Source organism: Diadema setosum, chromosome 15, assembly GCF_964275005.1.
Source record: "Diadema setosum chromosome 15, eeDiaSeto1, whole genome shotgun sequence".
NCBI classification, from domain to species: Eukaryota; Metazoa; Echinodermata; class Echinoidea; order Diadematoida; family Diadematidae; genus Diadema; species Diadema setosum.
The window spans coordinates 28638582-28660970 of record NC_092699.1 but is presented as its reverse complement, the minus strand read 5'-3'; the positions used below and the strand labels follow the sequence as shown (position 1 = coordinate 28660970).

The following is a 22389-nucleotide window of genomic DNA, read 5'->3' as shown; positions in this document are numbered from 1 at the left end:
CTTAATGGGTTAAAGCTGCAACATAGTTCTCAGAAGGGCTCAAAATTCATCTTCCACCATTTGAAATTTGCTTGTGATTTATTGATAAGAGTGTGTCAAGAAACATTGTCTGGCTGACATGATTTGCCAGAATAATGAGCTGTTTCTTTTGTATTTTGGTATCAAAAGTGCAAATAATGTCTGAGTCATATAGTGCACAGCTTTTATTCCCAAAGAACCCCTCCCCTTCAGTAGTCGGTAGATTGTAGAATGTACCTTTTTTGGGTGATATTTTGCTTTTTCATCATCTTTACCCAACTGAAGTTGTGTTATCACAGTGTTATAACACACATTTCTTATGCGTATGTCTCCATTTTAGAATAGAAATCAACTGTATATGCAGACATATGGAAACTATGTTTACCTTTAATGTGCTGAATATGCAGGGTATCTATAGGCGTTTTCACATCAGCCCGATGTTTCGAAATAGCGCGCTATTTTCTGACTTGGGAAATTTTCCCGATAGCGAAATAGCGCGCTATTTGATAATGTGAACACAAATTAGCGCGGTAATTGTATCGCTCTGATCGAGAAAATTTCTCGACTCCCAACTCAGGAAATTTCTGAAATAGCGGGATAGTAGCGCGCTATTTGATAATGTGAAAACGACTCGAGAAATTAGCGGGATGAATCCCATCATGCCTAGCGTGTGTGACCCGATCGATCGAGACACACTGCACACAAATCATGAGGAATTTTTGAGAGGGCACACACATTACTGATGCTGTTTGCACATACTCAGCTGTCGAATTAGCTATTTTAAAATTTCTAACTATTCAGGCCACCCCCTTTTCGGGCTGATGTGAATAAGAAATGAAATAGCGCTCTAATTCGCAATCGCGGAAAATATTTCGAGCTTGGATTTTTATCGGGCTGATGTGAAAACGCCCTAACACATATTACAAGCTACAGCATGTATGCAGGTGATGATGGAAGCATACATGTAATTCTCATAACATCCATGCCTTTCAGCCTAATAATACTTTTGCCCCCTTTTGCCCCCAGTTCCCTCCCCCAGGATGGGCCTCATCAGCACCCCATCCACCAGCCACCTCCACTCCAAGCACGACTTGCTGGTCTACTTCGACATCTGCGAGCTGGCGCCCTCTGGAGAGTGAGTATTGCCATTCATCAGCGATCACTACTTGCACTTGTCCTGCACTAGCACTCCCAGTAAACTGTGGAAACTTAGATTGAAGCAAAACATTTGAATCTTAGAATAATGGCAGGGGTTACAGATGTTTGAAAAATGCACAGGAAAAAAAAAAAGAAAAAAAAGAAAGAGCAGCTAAACTTGTACCATGTACAAGTGTACTTGAAGCACATTGTGGCATGATGATACAATTTCCTCTTTCTGCCCAATTCCACCCAAAGTACAGCCCTGCATAAGAAAAGAGATTTATCATTATTATCCATCTACTTGTTGAAAATGAAGTAGAATGAAAGCAGAAAACAACAGCTGCATTTTAGTATCTTTTTTGGATCAAGGAATAATGTTGATTCTCATACACTGTAACATTATGATATCTAAAATGTAGAATCCATTGCCAACTAAAAATGCAATAAAACCCAGATTTTTCTTGACATTTTTAACTTGTTTGATATTGAAGAAATAACAAAATTGCAGCTTGAAACTGCCTGCAGAATGAACTTTGTCCATTGCAATGTCTGTGTTTGAGCAATATCCCTATCTGCTGCAGGATTCTAGGCATGATTACTCTTTCAGGCTTGTGAAAACCCTAAAAAATATATCTTGTCAGTATCAAAAAAAAAAAAAAAATAAGAGAAATGGGAAAAATGGGAAGAATGGAAACACCTACTGACTTCATGTTCAAGTGCATGTCTGATTTCATAGGTATTTCTGATTTCGAAGGCTTGCAAGCATATTACGGCATTCCAAAGTACAACTGTAGCAGTCTACAGTCTGTATATATAATTATCTTCAATGTGATGACTGTATATTGACAAGTTTTTTTTTTTCTCCTTTTCCGTCTATACTACGGCAATATCTAAGTGCTTATGTTCACTGGGGCCCCAATTTATAAGCACTGCTTCTTGTGGCATTCCCACAACTGTGTTCCTCTTCTTTCTTTTGTTTTAGTTACTGTGTGTATAATCATGTATCTTTGTGTATCTTTTATATCATTGCATAAGGTTTCTGAAACGATGGTGAATAAATTGAATTTGAATTGAGTTGAGATACTTTTCTTTTTGTTCTGCCACCAGGTACTTGTCTGCCTACGTGGACCACAGTGAGGACCTCCCTTGTAGTGGGGTCTTCCTCCTACACCAGGGCATCCAGAGACGCATCGCCATCACCATCGTCCATGAGGCCACAGAAGAGCTGCTATGGAAGGACGTCAGGGAGCTCGTCGTTGGTCAGTCTGCCTTCCAGATCGCATTCAGTCTTCCTTTTTTTGATACGATGCACTCTCATTGTAATGAACATGGTTATAATGAAACTCTTGCTACAACAAAGTAAAAATTCAGGCCCCCAAAATTACTCTAATCTGTATATCTTTTTACACTTTATTGTTCGGTTATAATGAAATTTCAGTATAGTGAAGGAAAACTGCTGGTTAGCTAGTTGTTATTTGAATGGTCTCTTGGGACTTTAATGCATAGATGTTAGGCGTGCAAAGCTCATTACATTGTACTTGCCAAAGTTTTGACTTTCAGAATCGAAATGACATGTTTCATTTCTTGAAAATTCCCAATACTCCTGCCTGATTCATCTTGGAAATGTGTAGTATTTTATGTAAGGCAGTGGAAGGCATGCTATAGTTTTGGAAAGTGGTGTAGGTCTGAGTTTATCCTTCTGTCTTCTGGTGACCGCAGGTCGTATTCGCACCACCTTGGAGGTGACCGAACCGGACAACGAGCTGTCCGTTCTCTCCTTGAATCTTCTACCGGCCAGCCACGGGGGGCATCCAGGAGATGACAGGTGGGTGTATGGGTAATTTCTCCATCTTCCTCAACGGAATTCTGAGGGACATTTTCATTTTCGTGTACCTTATCAAACGAATTTGTTTGTTACTTATTGTTTAGACGTAACAGATGGTCATCAATGATGTTTGATTTGAAAAGTTGCAGTGATAATGGTGATGGTGGGTAATGATGTTGCCAATGATGGTGATCTTAGAAATGATGATGGTGATGATGAGGAGGAGGAGGAGGAGGAGGAGGAAGCTAATGTTGATGTTGATGTTGATGATGTTGATAATGAAATGTTGAAGAGAGAAACAATGTAGTGTAATTTATTAGACTCTTCAAGCTTTTAACCCTATTCTAACTGGGCTATTTGAGACCAAGTTTTTACTGGGGGGGGTCAATTTGACCCCCCTTCAGATCTCGGCCGCCGATCGCGCGATCGCCGCAAAATTTTGCCTGAACATAGAGCCGGATGTCAACTACAAGATTACATGGTCATACAATAGAAAAATTTTGATTTCATATTTTTTAATAAATTGATTATGCAAATTAACGCATGAAATCATATTTTCACCTATAACTCCATCAAAAAGACTGAGGGATTATTAAATTTTTGTGTCAGAGTTCCTCAAGACACATCAAACAATTTTCTAGTAAAAAAATAGCGCAATCAAAATCATTTTCTTTTGTTTTTTATTGTTTTGTTAATTCTTATGTATTTTATTGTTTTTTCGATCTATTGTTTTCTATTGTTTTTGTGCCAAAATTTGTTGGAGGCACTTTTTCAAGCTTATCTACATTAGAATTGATTTATTTCAATGGTTAAAAGTTGAAATAATCTAATTTATATCAATTAAACAAAAAAACACAGTTTGCATTGGATTTGCACACGAAATCATGAATTCGAGCGTTTTTCGGGTTGACATGCATATACAAAACATTGCATAACTTCAGAACGGTGTACCCGGACGTCGCAAATTTGGTCTCAAAATATGCGGGAGACTCGAATGAAAAAAGTCATGAAACGACGCGGCAAAATCTTTGCGCGTTGCGGAATCATGGCGCAAAACGTCGAGGGGGGGGTCAATTTGACCCCCGCCCCCAGTTAGAATAGGGTTAAAGCCCATATTCTGCCAGGGAAGATTTTTCAAAGATGCATTTTTTCTTTTTTGTGTGTGCTTTTAATGTCAGTAGGCTAAGAAAATCTCATTTTAATGAGCCTTGGTTCATTGGGGTTTCAGAGAGATTTATTATAAGTGAAAAGCTCGCTATGTATTTTACAAACTCTGACCCTATCTTAAATATTTCACCAGATACTTGTCGGTTTAAGATTTGTCAGTATTTAAGGTCACACTTTAGGGAAAAATCCATCCTGAATAATGCACAGAGCTGTGTGTCATATTTTTGATGATTTTAAGTTATGTCCTGTTCGTCAATATTTCTTTATATTGTAGTATGAAAATAGTGAAATAGCTTTATAGACAAACACATAACATATAAAGTTATGTTAGAAGTAAATTTGCGGGATGGTTTCACTGTTTGTTTTGTCAAACAAAGCGATATGTATTTTAATAGATGGATTTATATGACACGCATGATTTCTGGATGGCTTATACATTTTGTTTGTTTGTTTGTTTGTTTCAGAACATTCTTCCGCTTTGAGGCAGCGTGGGACAGCTCGCTGCACAACTCTGTCCTGCTGAACCGTGTCACTCCATACGGCGAGATGGTGTACCTCACCTTGTCTGCCTACCTTGAGGTCAGTGGCCACAAATATTTGTCTTTAACTCATTGAGGACGGACTGATTTTGCTACAACACGCATTTCCCATAGACCCCTGCCCGCGTATAATCAAGACTTGTCCTCAATGGCCAGAATTCACGTAGGTGGTACAATTGAAACCATGGTTTAAACCATGGACAAAGACCATAGTTTTTTATGGGGCGCCAAGTGTCGCATAGCCTATTTCAGTACAAAACTAGTAATTTTGTCAACGAAATGACGATTTCCATAACAAAATGAACATTTTGTCAACACAGTGACTGATTATACCCCTGCCAAACGAAGTTTGAAGGGGGCATATAGGAATCAGCGGACGGTCGGGCGGTCGGGCGGTCGGGCGGTCGGTCAGGCGGTTGGTCGGGCGGTCGGGCGGTCGGGCGGGCGGTCGGGCGGTCGGGCGGTCGGTCCGTTGCAAATCTTGCGTCGCGAACTACTTCCTCAGTTTTCAACCGATTCCCATAAAACTTGGCACAGATGTGTGCCTTGGGTTGTAGATGTGCAAGACATATTTTTTGACAGTACCCAAAAGTACGTTGCCATGGTAATGGCATATTATTGGCAAAAATGGGTACAAATCTTGCGTCGCAAACTCCTCCCACAGTTTTTGATCAATTTTTATGAAATTAGGTACAGATGTTCATCTGAATATGTTAATGTGCAAGACACATATTTCCGCAGTGGCAAAAAGTGCGTTGCCATGGTAACGACATGTAATTGGTAAAATATAGGGCAAAATGCTTCATGGCAAAACTGCTTCATCAGTGTTCTTCCAATTCTCATGGAATTCATATTGAATGTTTGTCTCAGGATATAGGTCAGCATGACACATTTCTTGACAGTAACAAAAAGTATGTTGCCATGGTAACAGCTCACATATTATGAGCCAAAATGATGGAAAATTTTGTGTTGCAAACTACTTCCTCAGTTTTTGCCCAATTTCCATGAAACTTGGTACAGATGTGTGCCTTTGGTTGTAGATGTGCAAGACGCATTTTTTGACAGTACCCGAAAGTACGTTGCCATGGTAACGGCATATTAATGGCAGAAGATCAAGGAAAGATCTTGCGGATTTAAGTACTTCCTCAGTTTTTTGACCAAAGCTTATGAAATGTGGCACATACCTTGATCTTGGTGGGAACATGTGGAAGACATATTTTTCGGACGTGTCGGAAGCTGCGTTGCCATGGTAACGGCATATAAATGGCAGAAGATCAAGGAAAGATCTTGCGGATTGAACTACTTCCTCTGTATTCGACTGAAGCTCATGAAATGTGGCACACACATTGGTCTTGGTGGGAAGATGTGCAAGACATATTTTTTGGATGTGTCGGAAGCTGCGTTGCCATGGTAACGGCATATTAATGGCGGAAGATCAAGGAAAGATCTTGTGGATTGAACTACTTCGATCCTCAGTTTTTGACAAAAGCTTATGAAATGTGGCACACACAATAGTCTTGGTGGGAAGATGTGCAAGACATATTTTTCGGACGTGTCGGAAGCTGCGTTGCCATGGTAACGGCATTTAAATGGCAGAAGATCAAGGAAAGATCATTCCTTGGGTAAGACTGTCGTCACGGGGCGGGGGTATTAATCACCTTCAGTGATATTTCTAGTTTTGTATTGCAATAGGCCATGCGATACTTGGTGCCCCATAAAAAACTACGGTCTTTGTCCACTGGTTTAAACCATGGTTTCAATTGTACCACCAACGTGAATTCAGGCCAATGGGTTAAGACCCGGTAGCATGGTGATTCGTGGGTGTGGTGTGCCAATTATACCTTAGTATAATGTAGAAGAAAACTTGCTCTTTCAGAAAATAGGAAAACCTCAAGACTTCTTGCTAGTTTTGTGATGCAGGGTCACATATTCAAACTGGGCCAGTCATCCCACTCCATAGTATCCCCACACTATCAAGCTTTTAATATAAAAATGCCCAGTGATTTAAAAACTAACTAAAAAGCTCAAGGCCCTAGACTTGTACGTAGATTATGGGTTCCGATCCTGCGGGGTGCATGCGTTCAGGGTGAGGCCTTCAATTGATGATTATGTTACCTCTCTTTCCCTCATGGTTGAAGTTTGCAATCAATGTTGGTGAGTGAAAATAGAAGAGACCTTTTGGGGGATGTTACAGTACTAACATGAAAGAGTTTGCAGACATTATGAAAGACCCAATTATGATCATGAATTATTATCACTGGTATCATGAACTTTATCATTACCATCATTACTATTATTATCATTATCATTGTTATTGTTCATAGTGGTAGGAAGGTAGTAGAAGTATCATTATCATAATATTGCAGCTGATTGACAAATTGCCCTGTATCTATATACATGAATAAAAGATATATTGATATACATGTATATCAATACTAATAATTATCAACTTATAGTATATTGATAATGAATATAATTTGTTGAAAAAAAAAAACAATTGCTTATTTACATTGAGTAGGGCAATTTATCAATCAGTTGGAATATGACAACTTGATGCAAGAATTTCATCAATTTGCGTTATTTTGGAGCAGTTTGTTTTTTTCTCTCGTCTCTTTTGCGTTTTAAGATCAAAAGATATCTCCTTTATCCAATTTGTGTTCTCATACGAACTTAGCATCATGGTCTCCAAGCCTGATATGTGTATTGTGAATTCAGTCTCGGGGGTAGGGTGTGTTAGGTCCATGTTGTCAGGAGGGCGGAGATCAGGGCACTCACTCAAGATGTGTTGAGCAGTCTGTTCTGGTGCACCACACTGGCAAGCTGCTGACTAGCGTAGCCCCCACTGACGCATGGCTGCATTGACACACCCAACTCCTGTTTGAATCTGATTCAATGACACCCACTCCCTCCTTGTGTGGTTCACTCATTGTTTATATCTGTATTTACCCTCAGTTGGATAACTGCGCCCAGTCTGCCTGCATCACCAAGGATATCTGCCTCCAGATGTACGAGCGTGATGCCCGCATCAGCCCATCACGCTCCCTGAGGAGTCTCTTTGGCTCCAGCTACTACAGACCGTCCGACAGGTAGATATGGGCATGCTCTGCTGCCCTCTGTTGTTGATAAGCAAAATACTAGGTCCCAACCCCCTCCCCTCCCCCCCCCCCCCCCCACAGGTTGTGAATTGGAGTTTGTGTATGTATGTCTGTGTGTGTGTGAGAGAGAGAGAGAAAAGGGGGGGGGGGGGGAAGAACCGCAGCTTTAAGGTTTCCGCATACATATCTCACCAGATCAGGTTACAATGAGCATCAAGTTTATAGGTGTCTGTCAAACTTGTGCTCCGATGCAAAGCTGTGAATAGAGTGTTTTGAAATGGATTCTCCAGCTACTACAGTATGTGAGAGAGGGGAAAGACTAGAAAACATATTACTAGCAGAATTGTAAACATACTGAATTCAGTACTCCAACACTGTATTGTAATATATATTTTATATGTCTTTTATTCTGCTACCTGCCCACAGTTTATCCTTATTGTATTTAGTCAAAATATTGCACTGAAAGTATTTGCATATCATTCTGTTTTCACACTGGTATGACAGAAAGAGGACACTGAAATTTTCTGCACCATGAAATGAAATATTCCACGTTCTCAGTTCTTCAAAAGAAAAAAAAAATTGGTTCCTGCCTTTTCTGGTGTTATATGCTGTGGATTTTAATTCTTTTCTTTCCTTTTTATGCATTGTTCCCATAGTAACAGCGTGACAGGCGTTTATGAGATCTCTCTTCTGCGATCAGCTGAGGCCCTGAGTCCAGGTAAGAGTTTATCGAAGAAAGCGTAGAAAGAGGAATGCAATTATCCAAATTGTTGATAACTTTTTTTTTTAATTATTATAGAGGGCTTTAAGTCAATAGCTGGGGTATTGAAGTGAATTTATTCTGATGACTTGGATGCTGTCATCATCATTTCCACCGTTTCACTCATCAGAGAGAAAATCTTTTAATGCTTTATTAGGAATATTTTTCATAGAGTCCAACGCAAGTATACTTGACTCTCCCCCTCCTGTGGCCATACCAAATTAAGTGAAATGACCTGATGCTGTACCTCTGGTATAAAGTCAACCATTGGAGTTATTTAAAAAATAAAAAAAATAAAAAAATAAAAATAGGCAAAATTCTCGTACGATAGCTTCATTCTGCATTCCGCTTCTGGTTACTCATATTTTTATAATGTCTTGAGCTGTCAAACTTAATTGAACAAAGCTGTTTTGCTTTGAGCCAGAAAGCCTTTTCTCAAAAAAAAGAAAAGAAAAAGAAGAAGCGTGTGGATAAACACAAACATGGAAATACCAGAAAATAGGTAGACCTACTGGTTGCAGATGCCTATGCTCACTCTCAGACAATGCAATTGTTTGACAGGGTGAAAAAGAACAAATTATTGTGGAAAATATGATGACAGTCTTCAAGTGATTTGATGTATAGGGAAGGAATCTTCTCTTACCTGTGGGTTATGTTTCATTTTTTTTCTTGCACCATGACATGTCATATAAAGCCTGCCATTAACCAAGACTAATTTCTTACCACTGGAATGCAGTGATGCGATAAGCCAGGATTGGAAAGACTTATATCTGAAAAATTAGGAATGAAAAAAAGAATAGAACTGTCCAAACTCATCTGAAAAGTTTCAGAAAGTTAGAAAGTCCTTTCAAAAGGCCAATGTCGATGCATAATGGCATTGTGATTTCTGTATTATCGAATTGCAGATGTTTCTATTGCACCATGTTATCATATTGCTTCTGCACATTCAAAATATATAAATATGCAGTCTGAGATGACCTGTACTTGTTACCTGTGGCTTTAGGTAACACTCAATGGAGAATCAGTTTGCACACTTAATGAGTGCAGGACCAGAGAGAAGAGCAAGATTTTTTTTTTTTTTTTTTTTTTTTTTTTTTTTTTTTTGAGAAGAGCAAGATTTCATTTTGATCGTACATTGTTTTGAATTATAGTTTGGGGGGAGGGAGGTTATACACAGTAACAGAATGCTTGTCCAATCCTGGCTGTGCAAGATATCTTTGACTAACAGTTCTTTAACAGCATGCATATTTTGCAAAGAATCACCAATCATTCCACACAATAGTTTTTTGCCCTATCTTGTACTTGTAAGTGCTGCATTGTCCCAGTGTAGGCTTTGACTTTCATTTTTCTATGAATAAAAGGAAAGTAGGTTTTTAGATTCCATACTGAGAGAAATGGTGACTTTAAATCAATGTGAAATTAAAAAACAACAACAACTAAACAATGAAGAGAAATGTTTAATCATTTGTTTAATGACGGATATATTTCAGCCGCAAGAGAAATATTTACATGTATGTGTTAACAATCTGCACACATGTATGGTGTTTTATCTCATGCTGATGTAAAAATTAGCCAAAGCTTTGCCTTTTTTTTCTCATTGGTAATTTTTCAAAATTCATCACCAGCTTTAAACTATGGTTTTCATGTTAAATCCCCCAAAAATTCAGCTCTGCTGTTTTTGTTTTATCACCATTTCAAAAACTCATTGCTTTATCAACGTCCTTTTTCAGTCAAATATCTTCATGATTCATACAGTTTGGAGGGCAATCATGTACTGTATGCGTTGTATATTTCACAGTGATTTTATTTTCGAGAATTTTGCAAGTCCAATGATAGTCTGGAAATTAAAAACTCTCTGTGTTATTGCCACTCATGAAACAAATGTTCCATATGTTGATTTCAAGGTTTGAAATCCTTAAGTTTTCTGCTGAAGAAGGATGTTACTTTTTTTTTTCTTATTTCATCACTGCACTGATTGAACAGAAATTCAATCATGCATGAAATTTTCTTACAAGTCCAAAGTTGTAAAATTTTAAAACTTGTGAAATATATGGCATATACTTTACGTGTATGAATACATGTATGTACTTTGTACTATATGTGACCCTGCACCTCAAAACAAACAAAAAGTCGCCAGACATGAATTTTTAGTTAAGACCATATTCTGAAAGAGCAGACTTTAAGCTTTAAAATGATGTATAACTCAAATCAAATGGACTCCCCTAACCTATCTAAATATTGGAAAGAAAGCACAAACTCATGAAAAGTGTGAACTATTTAACCCGTTGAGGACGAGTCCCGAGTATACTCGGGCAGGTGTCTATGGGAAATGCGTGTCGTAGCAAAATCAAACCGTCCTCAATGGGTTAAAAGAGGCTCTGAAGTACAGTGTCTATTCAAGCGCTTAATCTTTACCAAACCGTGCTGGCTGTGCGATGAATGGGACAAAAAACAGGAAGTAAACCACCAGAGTAACAACAATGAAGGGATTATCAGATTAAACTGAAATTAAAAATACCTCATTAACCCATTCTGTCCATAATTAATGCCAACTTTCAAAGCAGTAGCTTTATCCTTTCAAAAGTTATTAGAGTTGAAAGTGAAGAGGGTGGACAAGGTTTTTCAGAAATGAAAAAGGGATTCTAAAGACACACCTAATCACACTATTCTACCAAAAATGTTTGAGATAAACTGCTGAAAAAACACACTTTCCTGCCCGTTTTATGATACCAAATTTTTGCATGATGTAAAAGAAGACCCGCTCTTTCAGAAAATATGAAAAAGTCAAGTTCGGCTAGGTTGACCCATTTCACTTATTTTCAGTCCTCACGCAAAATCAGTGTGTGCAACTTTATGTTCGTTTTGAGGTGCACGGTCACATATGTTAATGATTTTATTATGAATCAGTGAATAGAAGCAAACTTTTTAATGCCTTTGAGTGAAAATAAATCTTGTAGCCCTTTGCTGTTTTTAAGAGGAGTTTAGTTGAATTCTGATTCCTTCTTTATCTATATGCAACAAATATTTGTACACACACACTTGCTGGTGTCTAAGATCAGGATTGTAATTTCAGTGCCATCTTTCTTTCCTTCTGTCTTTTTTTTTTTCAATTTCAGACCACTTTCTGAATTAAATTGAATATGCTTTCATTTATACTGAGGAATGTTCAGATTTGAAGTAGATATTGATTTTTCAGAATCGTCTTTAAAACTCTGTACTATAGTCTGGTACTACATACATGAAAAGGAGACAGCAAAAGCAAGAAAATATAAATTGAAATAAAAAAAGAAGAACCTATCTGTAATTCATTTCATTTTATAAGACCACCATGCTCTTAAGAATGAATCGACTCACATAAGCCATTTATATTTTTGTGCATTATAAATGACAAGTAAGACTGTACAGAAATAATGATCACTTTTCCATATTTTTTTTTTTTCTGAGTAGAGTACCCTGTTATTTTTGTGAGAGAATTGCACACGATGTGAGATCAGATAATGTTGCAAGATATTGTCTTATGGATTTTATTGACTAGAAAAAGCCATAGCATTTTACATTTGTTTAAATTCATAGAAGCAAATTGTAATTCAGAATTGGGTACTACCTGTTATGAAAATCAACTGAGTGGATTTGTTGGTTTGCTTTAAATTGTGATTTTGTGATGGCAATATTATCTTCTTGTTTCTTTCAGTATAAAATACATGTAATCTTTTTTACAAGAGTATGATTGTTCTTTTTAGCATTGCACTTCCAAAGAAGAATTTTAAACAATGCCCACTACGTGTACCACTTCCAAAGAAGAATTTTAAACAATGCCCACTACCAATGATATGAATATTCAATCATCATGTACAAGGAGTTTAAATTGATGTATTCAATGTCATTCTTATCATTTGATTTAAGTAGTGCCTGTAGAATATACCTCGTTTGATTTTGGGCAGTCTTCTTGTGTACAAGCTACATGAAAATCACAAATTTGTAAAGGGTCTGGTAAAGTGGAAATCCATAAAATTTCATGAGGTTATATGAAGGAAAAATTCAAAAAGTCCACATTTGAAGTGAAATGCCCATGTCACCCAGTGTGACATATCAAGAAATCTCTTTCTCAGGTTCATGCCTTCAAATCGGTGGGATCGTAGTATGTGTTATAGTGTATAACGTATTCAAGGACACTGCCTGAAAGAAAAAAAAGAGAAGAATTTATATTTTCGTAAATCCGATGGCTTGTTCTCTGCTGTTACCATGGCAACATTAAATTCTGTAAATGATTGCCCACATAAAATTGCCCAGCAGACATGTGGCAGTGGATAACTTGGGGGAGAAATGGTATGACCCACAGATTTGACCTTCTTCCATCCGTTAATTAACCCATCGAACACACTTGCAAAAATGACTTTTGAGGGCATCCAAACACCATGATTTGCGAGTTATGAGTGGGTTGATTCGTTCCACATATTCACGACAGTGGAAAAAGAATGAAATCTTTCCTTTTTTCTGACATTTTCAAAGATCTTTCCAATCAATTACTTGTAGCAACTACAATAGATTATTTGAAATTGTGATTTGAATTATAGGAAAAAAAAAGAAGAAACTATCTTTCCTGTGCATTTGCTCAATGAAATGAAAAAAAAAAGCGTGACAGAATGTAAAACAATATCTGCATCAAGATATTGATTCACGCATTTGTTGCCAGTCTTATCCATATTCCTTTGTCAGTAGTTTTCAATCATGCTCTGTGTATTCCAGAATTTTTATAACGAAGGAACTGTGATACCTACTAACATGACCTCTTGTATCAGCTGATGTGGACTTTGTTAAGTTCAGCCATCTTTCTTAGATACTTGAGGGAAATTCAAATTGTCACTCCTCCAGTCGCGCCTAGCATTTCAAAATCCAAGAGGAGGAGAAAAAAAATGATTAGTTAAAGCCCAAAATTGTCACAATTTGGGATCATTGGCTCCTGTCATTTCTACAGAAAGTTGTGTGTCCAACTATTTTTCCGCCTTAGCTGAGATGGGTTAATTAAACACAAGTCCTGTTCATCCCTCTTTGTTTCCACAATCATTAGTAGTGACGTCTGTTCGTAGAACACTTCCATGCCACCCCCATTCATGTCTGTGCATTCCATTTTTCCCCACAACTTTTTTTTTTCTTAGTTTTGACGTACAGTTTCATATTATATATGATAAAACACTTTTTTTTTTGTTTCATCAGTGAGATTCACGGAGAAAGAGAAAAGTAGCATTGCATTTTAATACGGAATGCTCTGTTTTGTTGTGTATATGACAGGCACTCGCTTAGCATCAGATTTTGAAGGTATTTTTGCCTGCTTCATTTTTTTTTTTTTTGCCAGAATGTCTGAGATTGTGAAGCTGTCTTGGGGTATTCCCCAAGTTCTTAGGGACTTGCTGCCTTTATTCTATTTAAGCTTGCTTCCCTTTAGCATCTGAAGATGCATTCCCTCATTTTGAGAAAGAAAAAAAAAGTATATATATAGCTATATATATATCTTCCTTTTGTTTTTTTGTTTTTTTTTCTGGAAAACTGCAACAACAACAACAACAACAACAACAACAACAAAGAGAAAAGACAAAATTATTGCAATAAAATTCAGAAGACTTGCGTAAAGCTGTCATTGTATGCTAGTGGGTTTAGGGATAAGACGAAGCAGTCTGATATTCAATCATGTTTATATTCATTCATATGATTCCCAAAAATCAACCTATTTTGTGCTAATATCATGTGAGCTTTTGATTTCAGAAACAGAAACAATCATTTTATTACTCAAAATTAGAGTGCATTTGTTGAAGGGAAACCGGCATCCACCCCATCCCCTACCCCCCAACCCCTCCCCCCAAAAAAAGACAACACCAAAAAACAAAACCAGAAAGACAACCAAAGAAACCAACAAACAAACACAAAAAGAAAGGGGTTTGTGATTGCAATATTTGCAAAATGTCTTATTCCCATACCATGTCACCCTCAAGTATGATCAGGTGATGGGGACTTTATTTTTCATTCAAGGAAAAAGTAAAGAAAAAAAAAAGAAAAAACACCTTTTCCTTTTGATATCTTCCATACCCCAAGACAGCTTTCTGTAGTGATCAGCTTTGTGATAGCTAACTTTCCGTGTCTACCCTATGACATGTTACTCATCGCTGTGCGGCATTCACTCGTCAACTCACACTGTTCTCTTTTGACATTTTCTCTCCATGTGTAATCGTTGACCCCTCCAATTTTTCCTTTCAAATCTTCCCATTATATATTTTCATTCATTTCCTCATTAAAAAAAGATACCTACCCCTCCCCCACCTTCATTTTGTTGCTCACCCATTAAAATATTGTTTTATAAATACATATTATGTTTCCATTTTATTTTTGTCATTGTGCTCGTTCCGTTTTATTTACCATCTTTTCTAAACTTTTTTTTTGTGTGGCTACATTCTGTTTTTTTATTAAATCGATACTATAAACACACTGACCTTTGACCTCTTTGCCAGGCAAGTCTTTTAGTCAGTATGACCTGAGGGAATTACTGGAGTCCACCTCCCCTCACTCCATGACACTATCCCCACCTCAATTGAGTGGTAAGATCCATGTCCATGCTAGCCTTGTTACAAGGCTCTCGTATGGGGTTACAGTCTCCCCGCCATAGCTCTTCTGTTCCTGATTTTTGTTCTGCTATTTACATTGTAGTTACAATCTTCCTTCCTCTGTATCTTTGGTTTTTTTTTTTTTTTTCTTCCTTGTAGCAAAAACCTCTATATGAATGGAAAAATATTCCACTTATGTGAACAAATACAATGTAACTTTCTGTCAAGTTTTTTCTTACTTTCCATTTAATTTTTTGTGTTGTTTTTGTGTATGGAATTTTAGTACATTATTTGTTGCAAATGTTTTGAATTGAAGAGAAGAGAGAATGTCTGACTGGAAAGCCAAAATAGGGGGGAGATGTGTTGATATCTAACTGTATTGCAAGAAAACAACCAAAAACTTGTCATTTGAAGGTAAAGAGAGAAGGAAAAAAAAATTGAACTGGATTCACGATTTAAGATGGCTGGGGATAACAAGAGCATGCATGATTAAGTTATAGGCAAATGTAATTCAGATATTTACTATAGATGAAATAGCAATGCAGTGAATCTGATATTCAAGTGGTTGATTTTTGCATAGCTAAGATTTCCTGCCGCAAAGTTTTACATATTATTGTATACCCCAAAGTATTGAGTCTCTGTTTACTTGATTGCATGCTCTAAAGTATTGTACTACAACCAGTATGACTTATGCTATGTAGCTGTCATTTGTTATTCTTTTCTTTATTCAAATGGAAGAAGTTTTTGAGTATTTATTTGAATTTTATGTTGCATTTTCTTTTAAGTTAAGACTCTACCGGCTGCTTTCATAGACAGTACCACCCAGCATTTCATACTCCACTATTTCATCTCGTCTTTTGCACCTTGCATGAATTCATGTCTGATGTCAAACTGCTTCAATTTCAATACTTTTTCTTCTTTCTTTCTTCTTTTGCTGTAGTGATGCCCTTTTTTTCCACTCTCAATCTCAATCCTCTCAAACTTTTCAGATATCATAATTCAGCAAATATCAAAGTGGGGCCAGAAATGTTCCCCACTTGTGATCATGAATTATCAAAGCTCTCAGCCCAAGAAGGTTTAGTGTTTCTGTTGACGACTGAAGTGCCAAGTTTGGCACAGGTTCTTCAGAGCTTCTGTTGTCATGGTTACATACACTCTCAGAGAAGAGCTGTATGGACAGATGATATGAACTTTAATAACAGATGTTGCATAATACTACATTTGTAACTCTACATTTGATCGATGCTGTGTAGATCAATCAATTTTCACTAGACTGATATTTTGCATCACAACGATTTTTAGGCAAAGCAGTCAGCAATGTGATTTTGATCTTGAAACAATTATAGTTCTGTCAAAATTTTGGCAATATAAAACTAAGAATCCTGACAATTTCAAAGTTGAAGCCCAATTTGTATGAAATCTGCAAGTTCACTCGTGTTTAACAATAGTAATCATTAAAATCTACTATCTTGAGGATAAGATTTCCCATACTCATTGTATTTTGGCATAATTAAATGTTACTGGCATACATGATGTTTGTTTATTTCAAATTTGAATTAATTTGACCCTTGACCCTTTGTGCCAAGAAGGGGGAAACAGAAGAATGGATGTTTCACCTTTAAGCGTCTCTGTTAATTATGGAGGATATGTATTATTTATTCTTGAAAGGGTCATAAGATGATAGAATACAAATGAACAATCCTGGAGAGATATTTCTTCATACTGCAAACTGTATGATTAAATCTTTATTCACACCAACCTGTTAGTGAAATAAAGACAGCTGTATACAGATAGACAGGACTGATAGAATTACACAGCTGTCTTTGGACTTGATAGAGGCACGCAGGTTGTTATCTCTCAATTGAAAAGTTTGAGTACCAGGATATCTCACTACAAATTCACCGTGAGAGACTAGCAGCTATTGTGGTACCTTCAGTCACTCTGTTTTTGGATTGTCCATTCTGCAGTGACATCATCTCTCATTAGTTGACCTCTGCAACTCTCTCTCTCTTTTGCTCTTTTTCTCTTTCTCAGTCTTACACCTTTCTTTGAACCCCTAAGCATTCTCTCTTCACTGCACATCTTGATTCATTAGTGAAACAGTGATGGTATATTCCATTGTAATGTAGGATTCTACTGCTCTCTCAAAAACAAACAAACAAATAAACCAAACCAAAACTCAAAACAGTTATGGGGAGGTGGACTAGCATACAAATCGTATGTTTCAAATTGACCAGTTGCCTTCAAACCCATCGTGCATTTTGTGAATCGTTCTGATCAGTGGCTTCCTTTTTAGTGCTGTGTTTGGAGGACAGTCTAACGTAGAATTTCTTCAAATACACTTGTTTGAGACGCATTCAAATTAAAGCTCACTCATGTGTGAGTGTATGCACAGGTCAAACTTGCAGAGACATCAGCATGTTGTCCAATTTCATCGACATCACCCCTCAAATGATTTCTTTCCCAATGGAATACCGTAAGGGCCATTTTTGTCTTTTCATTCTTTTGTGTGTACAAATTTCATGTTAACGAGTCATATTTTAGGCTTTCAGTTTTGATCTGTTTGCATTTTTGTTTTCTTTTGTGTTTCATTTTCTTGGAGGAAGGGGATAGTTAGGGAAGAGTGTATTAACTTTGTTCTCATATGGATAGCCATGAGTCATTTTGCTCTCCAATGCATTCCCAGAGTTTCTAATGTGATGTTGATATATCAGTTAATCCATCTGCACTATTAACTTCTCTATACAGTATGTAAGGCAGCATATACAGATGGCCAGATATTGCCCTCATATGTTTAAGTGTTTACTTGCATACATGCATAATCTCATTGATGATGACCTATCTGAAACGGCGAAGAAAATTACTCTTCATAATGTCGACTCAAGAAAGAAATACACTCTGTCGTTGCATTGAGAATGCGCCCATTGATTACCAAAGTGAAGAGCTGCAATGCTCTCTCGTCATATCGTTATATCTCTTATCATATTTTTAGCATAATAGTGGAACTGCTCTACTTTCCAACTGGCTCTGATTTCAACTACAATACTGGGTTAATGTGCAGATATATTTTCATTCATCCTGTGGATAAATAAATCTTTCAGGCTTCATAAAAGGATTTTTTTTTTTTCAATGCTCACACGAAAGAATGGGAGTGGGATAGGATGAATAGTTGGAGATGCATCGCAACATTAGACATGATACTTTTTTGTTTGGCAGGTTTTTCCTTTTCTATTCCTTTATTCTTTATTTTATTTTTTTCACTTATACTTGGTGTTGTATGAATTTGACGTATCCTCTCTGATAGCTTTGGACACATTTTCACTTTCCGTTCAGATTTCACAGACCGTTTAAGTTACTGGAAGTCATCAAGAGGCACCAAGAGGTGTTTCCTACTCGCGATATCCCTCAGAAAATCACTGGTGGATGAAAAGAATGTTTTCTTTCCTCAGTGTGCTACAAAGGTCTTGCACGGCATTGTCCATGTGCATGCACAGCGGCCATGCTCCACACCTAAAGAAAGAGTCAATCATACCTCCTGTTCCTCCGACCCGCATGGCTTTAAATCCTTCTCCTACCTTGCTCTTCTTCAGTACAGTACATGCATGTGGATGACCTCATTGTTTGCACGACAAGTGAAATAGTAGTGTATCCCTCAATCCCTTTCACACTGCACAGTTTGCATGCAGCACAGTGCATTGCTTTTTAATTGTAATTCAATATTGCTTTGTTGTCTGTACAGCATGCTATTATTTCTCTTAACTTTGTTGTTCTAAATTCTTCATGTGTAACGCACCTATGATTTACAAATGTACCACTCGATTTGTTCAATGTCAATATTTTCTACATCATTGGTTTCTAAAGTATATCGTTTGTTCAGTTTGTCAAGTGTATAATAGGATCATTTTACACGTAGAAATACTGTATCAGTGAAAGCAAAAGATAGCATCACAGTAATTGTCCTTGCTGCTGAGTGCAGAAGAGTAAATCTTTAGTGTAGTCACTTAACAATTATTCAAACCTTTCAATATTTTGAAGTTCTTGTTATGATGAAGATTTATTTTAGTCGTAAAGGTTTTCATTGACCAATCATAAAACATGAAAATGCTCAGTAATGTTTATTAATGTCTGATTATTCCATAATTTATATTGATAAGATTAATTTGAAAATAGAATCAAACCAAAAGGAAAATATAGGCAGAGATGTGTCTACAGTTTGTACGAAAAGAAAGTAGAATGATAATTTTAATTTGATCCATTATATGATATCAGAAATTTCTAGCACTCGGCTTATATTTATTTCATATATCATCAGAGTTTTGCAAATCAAATTGATTACAGTTATATCATATTTTCTATTGGTATTTTTTTCCAAATTTTAGGATTACATAAGAATACAGAAATACAGAAAGTGTCTCACAGAAAAGTAAATCTGAGTCCATAAGATTAAGATGTCAGGTAGACACTTGAATTTTCAATTGGAAACATTCACTAAATTCAGTGGATTTAATGTGAAAAACAATTTTGTCATAATTTGTGCTGCAAGTCTGTGTCCCTGTTTGTTTGTGAGAGTGCTTCATTTGGCTTCTGTATTAATAAGACTTCTACTTCTCTCCCCATAGGTACCCAGAGGCGCATGCGCAAGGTGATCGACACTTCGGGTACGTACGTCCGTGGAGAGGAGAACCTAAAGGGGTGGAGGCCAAGGGCTGACTCCCTGATCCTGGATCACCAATGGGAGCTGGAAAAACTCAACCGACTAGAAGAGGTGGGATCAGTTTTTAGAGAGGATTAGGGCAAGACGGTTTTGATCTGTGATTAGAGCGATGGGTGATTAATGTTTGGTTTGGATTAAAGTGATTAGATCAGTGTGTTTTGGATTAGATTAGAGTGATGACATAAAATCAGTGTTTGGATTGTATTGGAGTGATGTATTGAGACAAATGTTGGGATTACATGTAGCTGAGGATCAGTGTTTGGATTGGATGAGAATGATGCATTGGGATCAATGTTTGGATCATTTTAGAGTGATGGGTAGGGTCAGTGTTTGAATTGGATTAGGGGGATGCAGTCTGATCAAGGTTTAGAAAAGATAAGTGTGATGCAGTGGGATCACTGTTTGGAGTAATTAGAGTGATGGGTAGGATCAATGTATATATCACTGTTTGGATCAATGTAGAGTGGTGGGTAGGATCAGTGTTTGTATTGGATGAGAGGAATGTAGTTTGATTAATGCTAGGATAAGATAAGAGTGATGCAGTGGGATCAGTGTTTAGATTAGATTGGATTAGAGGAATGTGGTCTGATCAATGTCTGCATTAGTGATGCAGTGGGATCAATGTTTGGATTAATCTAGCGTGATGGGGTAAGATCAGTGTTTAGATTGAATTAGAGGGGTGCAGTCCAATCAATGGTAAGATGAGAGTGGTGCAGTGGGATCATATAATTTGAATTAGATAAGAGTAATAAATAGGATCAGTGTTTGTACTGGATTAAAGAAATGGAGCTTGATCAATGTTAAGAAAAGAGTGATGCAGTGGGATCAATGTTATTTGGATTAGATTAGAGTGATTGGTAGGATCAGTGGTTGGATTAGCTTAGAGGAATGTGGTCTGATCAATGCTTAGATTTGATAAGAGTGATGCAGAAGGATCAGTGTTATTTGGATTAGATTAGAGTGATGGGTAGGATCAGTGGCTGGATTAGCTTAGAGGAATTAGGTCTGATCAATGTTTAGATTGGATAAGAGTGCCATGAGATGCCATGGGATCAGTGTCGTTTTGAGTAGGCAGGATTGATGGGGTAGGATCAGTGTAAGATTGGATTAGAGGAATGCAGTCTGATCAAGGTTTAGATAAGACGAGTGTGATGCAGTTGGATCGGTGTTTGGATTATATTAGAGTGATGGGTAGGATCGGTGTTTGGATTGGATTAGAGAGATGCAGAATGATCAATGTCTGAATATCATTTTATGCAGTATTAGCAGTGTTTGGTTTGGATCAGAATGATAGAATGATGCAGCGGGATTATTGTTGCATTTTATGAAATTGAGGTGATAAAGGTAGGATCAGTATGGGATTAGAGGGAAATGGTCTGATCAATAATTTGATTGGAGTAGAGCTCTGAGCAGGTTGGATTGGATCAGAATGATGCAGTCGGATCAGTCTTGTGTGGATGAGATTAGAGTGATGAGTTAGGGTCAGTGTTTGGATTGGATTAGAGGAATGCAGTCTTATCAATGTTTGGATTTTATAAGAGTGATGCAGTGGGATCAATATTTGGATTGACATAGAGTGATGCTTTGGTTCAATGTTTACATTGGATCAGAGAGATGCTAAGGGATCAAAGTTTGGATTGCAATGAGTGATGTGGTGATTTTAGTGTTTGCATGATTTGAATGTGGTTCTTCTTTCTTGCTGTCCTGTTGTATCCTAGAGGAGTTAGTATTATTACAGTGGCAGTGTTTATGATTAGGATGAAAACCCAGAGAAGTGGTCTGTTTCACACACCAATGAAGAAAGGGGCAAATATATCAACCAAGTTACAGATAAACTCCTATGATGTGAAATAGACTAGAACAGTATCATCCATGCACATTGCACCAAACGGGTGGATGAGTTTGCTTTTGGGATTATGATAGCAGCATGAGAACAACTCATTACGTTTGTAGAGATTGTATTAATCAGCAGATGAGATTAGAAATGATGAGAATAAGGTTGATAATGAAACCTTTAGACTTGCTGGTGGAAGAAGACATGGCTTGCCTGAGGACAAACTGCTTGAAACAGAGCTTTTAGCTTGCTCTCCCTTACTTGCCAAATTAGATTAAATTAATATCTGAATTAGAAGCAGTATTTGGATGATGTTATGGTATTAGTTTATCACTTCTTTTTTTTTTTCCATGCCTTCTTCATCCAGGTTGAGAGAGCAAGGCACTCCCTTCTCCTCCATGAGAAGATAGCTCAGGAGCAGTACAACACCCGCAGCCTCTCCATGGAGTCGGCCACGCCCGACAACCTGGCATCCTCCAACATGACCCAGTCCGACACGCTCTCGTCCATGGACAGTGCGGTCTCAGCCGATGACGGGGGTGGAGCGGCATCAAGTGTCGCGGAGCCCCTCCGCGGGGAGGAGTTGATCGCCAAGTGCCTGAAGCTGCTTACCCAGAGTCAACTGCCGCTGAGGAGCCCTCCAGCAGTCAAGGTGGGTGGTAGCATCAATTTTGGGGAGTACCTCTTGGGCCATTCTTATACCC

General features: G+C 37.6%; 1 protein-coding gene across 1 annotated transcript in view; it reads left to right on the top strand.

The window, feature by feature from the left end:
* LOC140238972 (kinesin-like protein KIF1A) overlaps positions 1-22389 on the top strand; it is a 167408-nt gene that overhangs the window by 136170 nt on the left and 8849 nt on the right. Inside the window, exons 29-38 of the mRNA XM_072318867.1 lie at positions 1045-1153; positions 2266-2417; positions 2878-2983; positions 4615-4729; positions 7642-7775; positions 8441-8502; positions 12838-12870; positions 15045-15131; positions 19757-19902; positions 22053-22337. Coding sequence (XP_072174968.1) covers positions 1045-1153; positions 2266-2417; positions 2878-2983; positions 4615-4729; positions 7642-7775; positions 8441-8502; positions 12838-12870; positions 15045-15131; positions 19757-19902; positions 22053-22337 — 1229 coding nt within the window. The remainder of the gene's footprint in view (positions 1-1044; positions 1154-2265; positions 2418-2877; positions 2984-4614; positions 4730-7641; positions 7776-8440; positions 8503-12837; positions 12871-15044; positions 15132-19756; positions 19903-22052; positions 22338-22389) is intronic.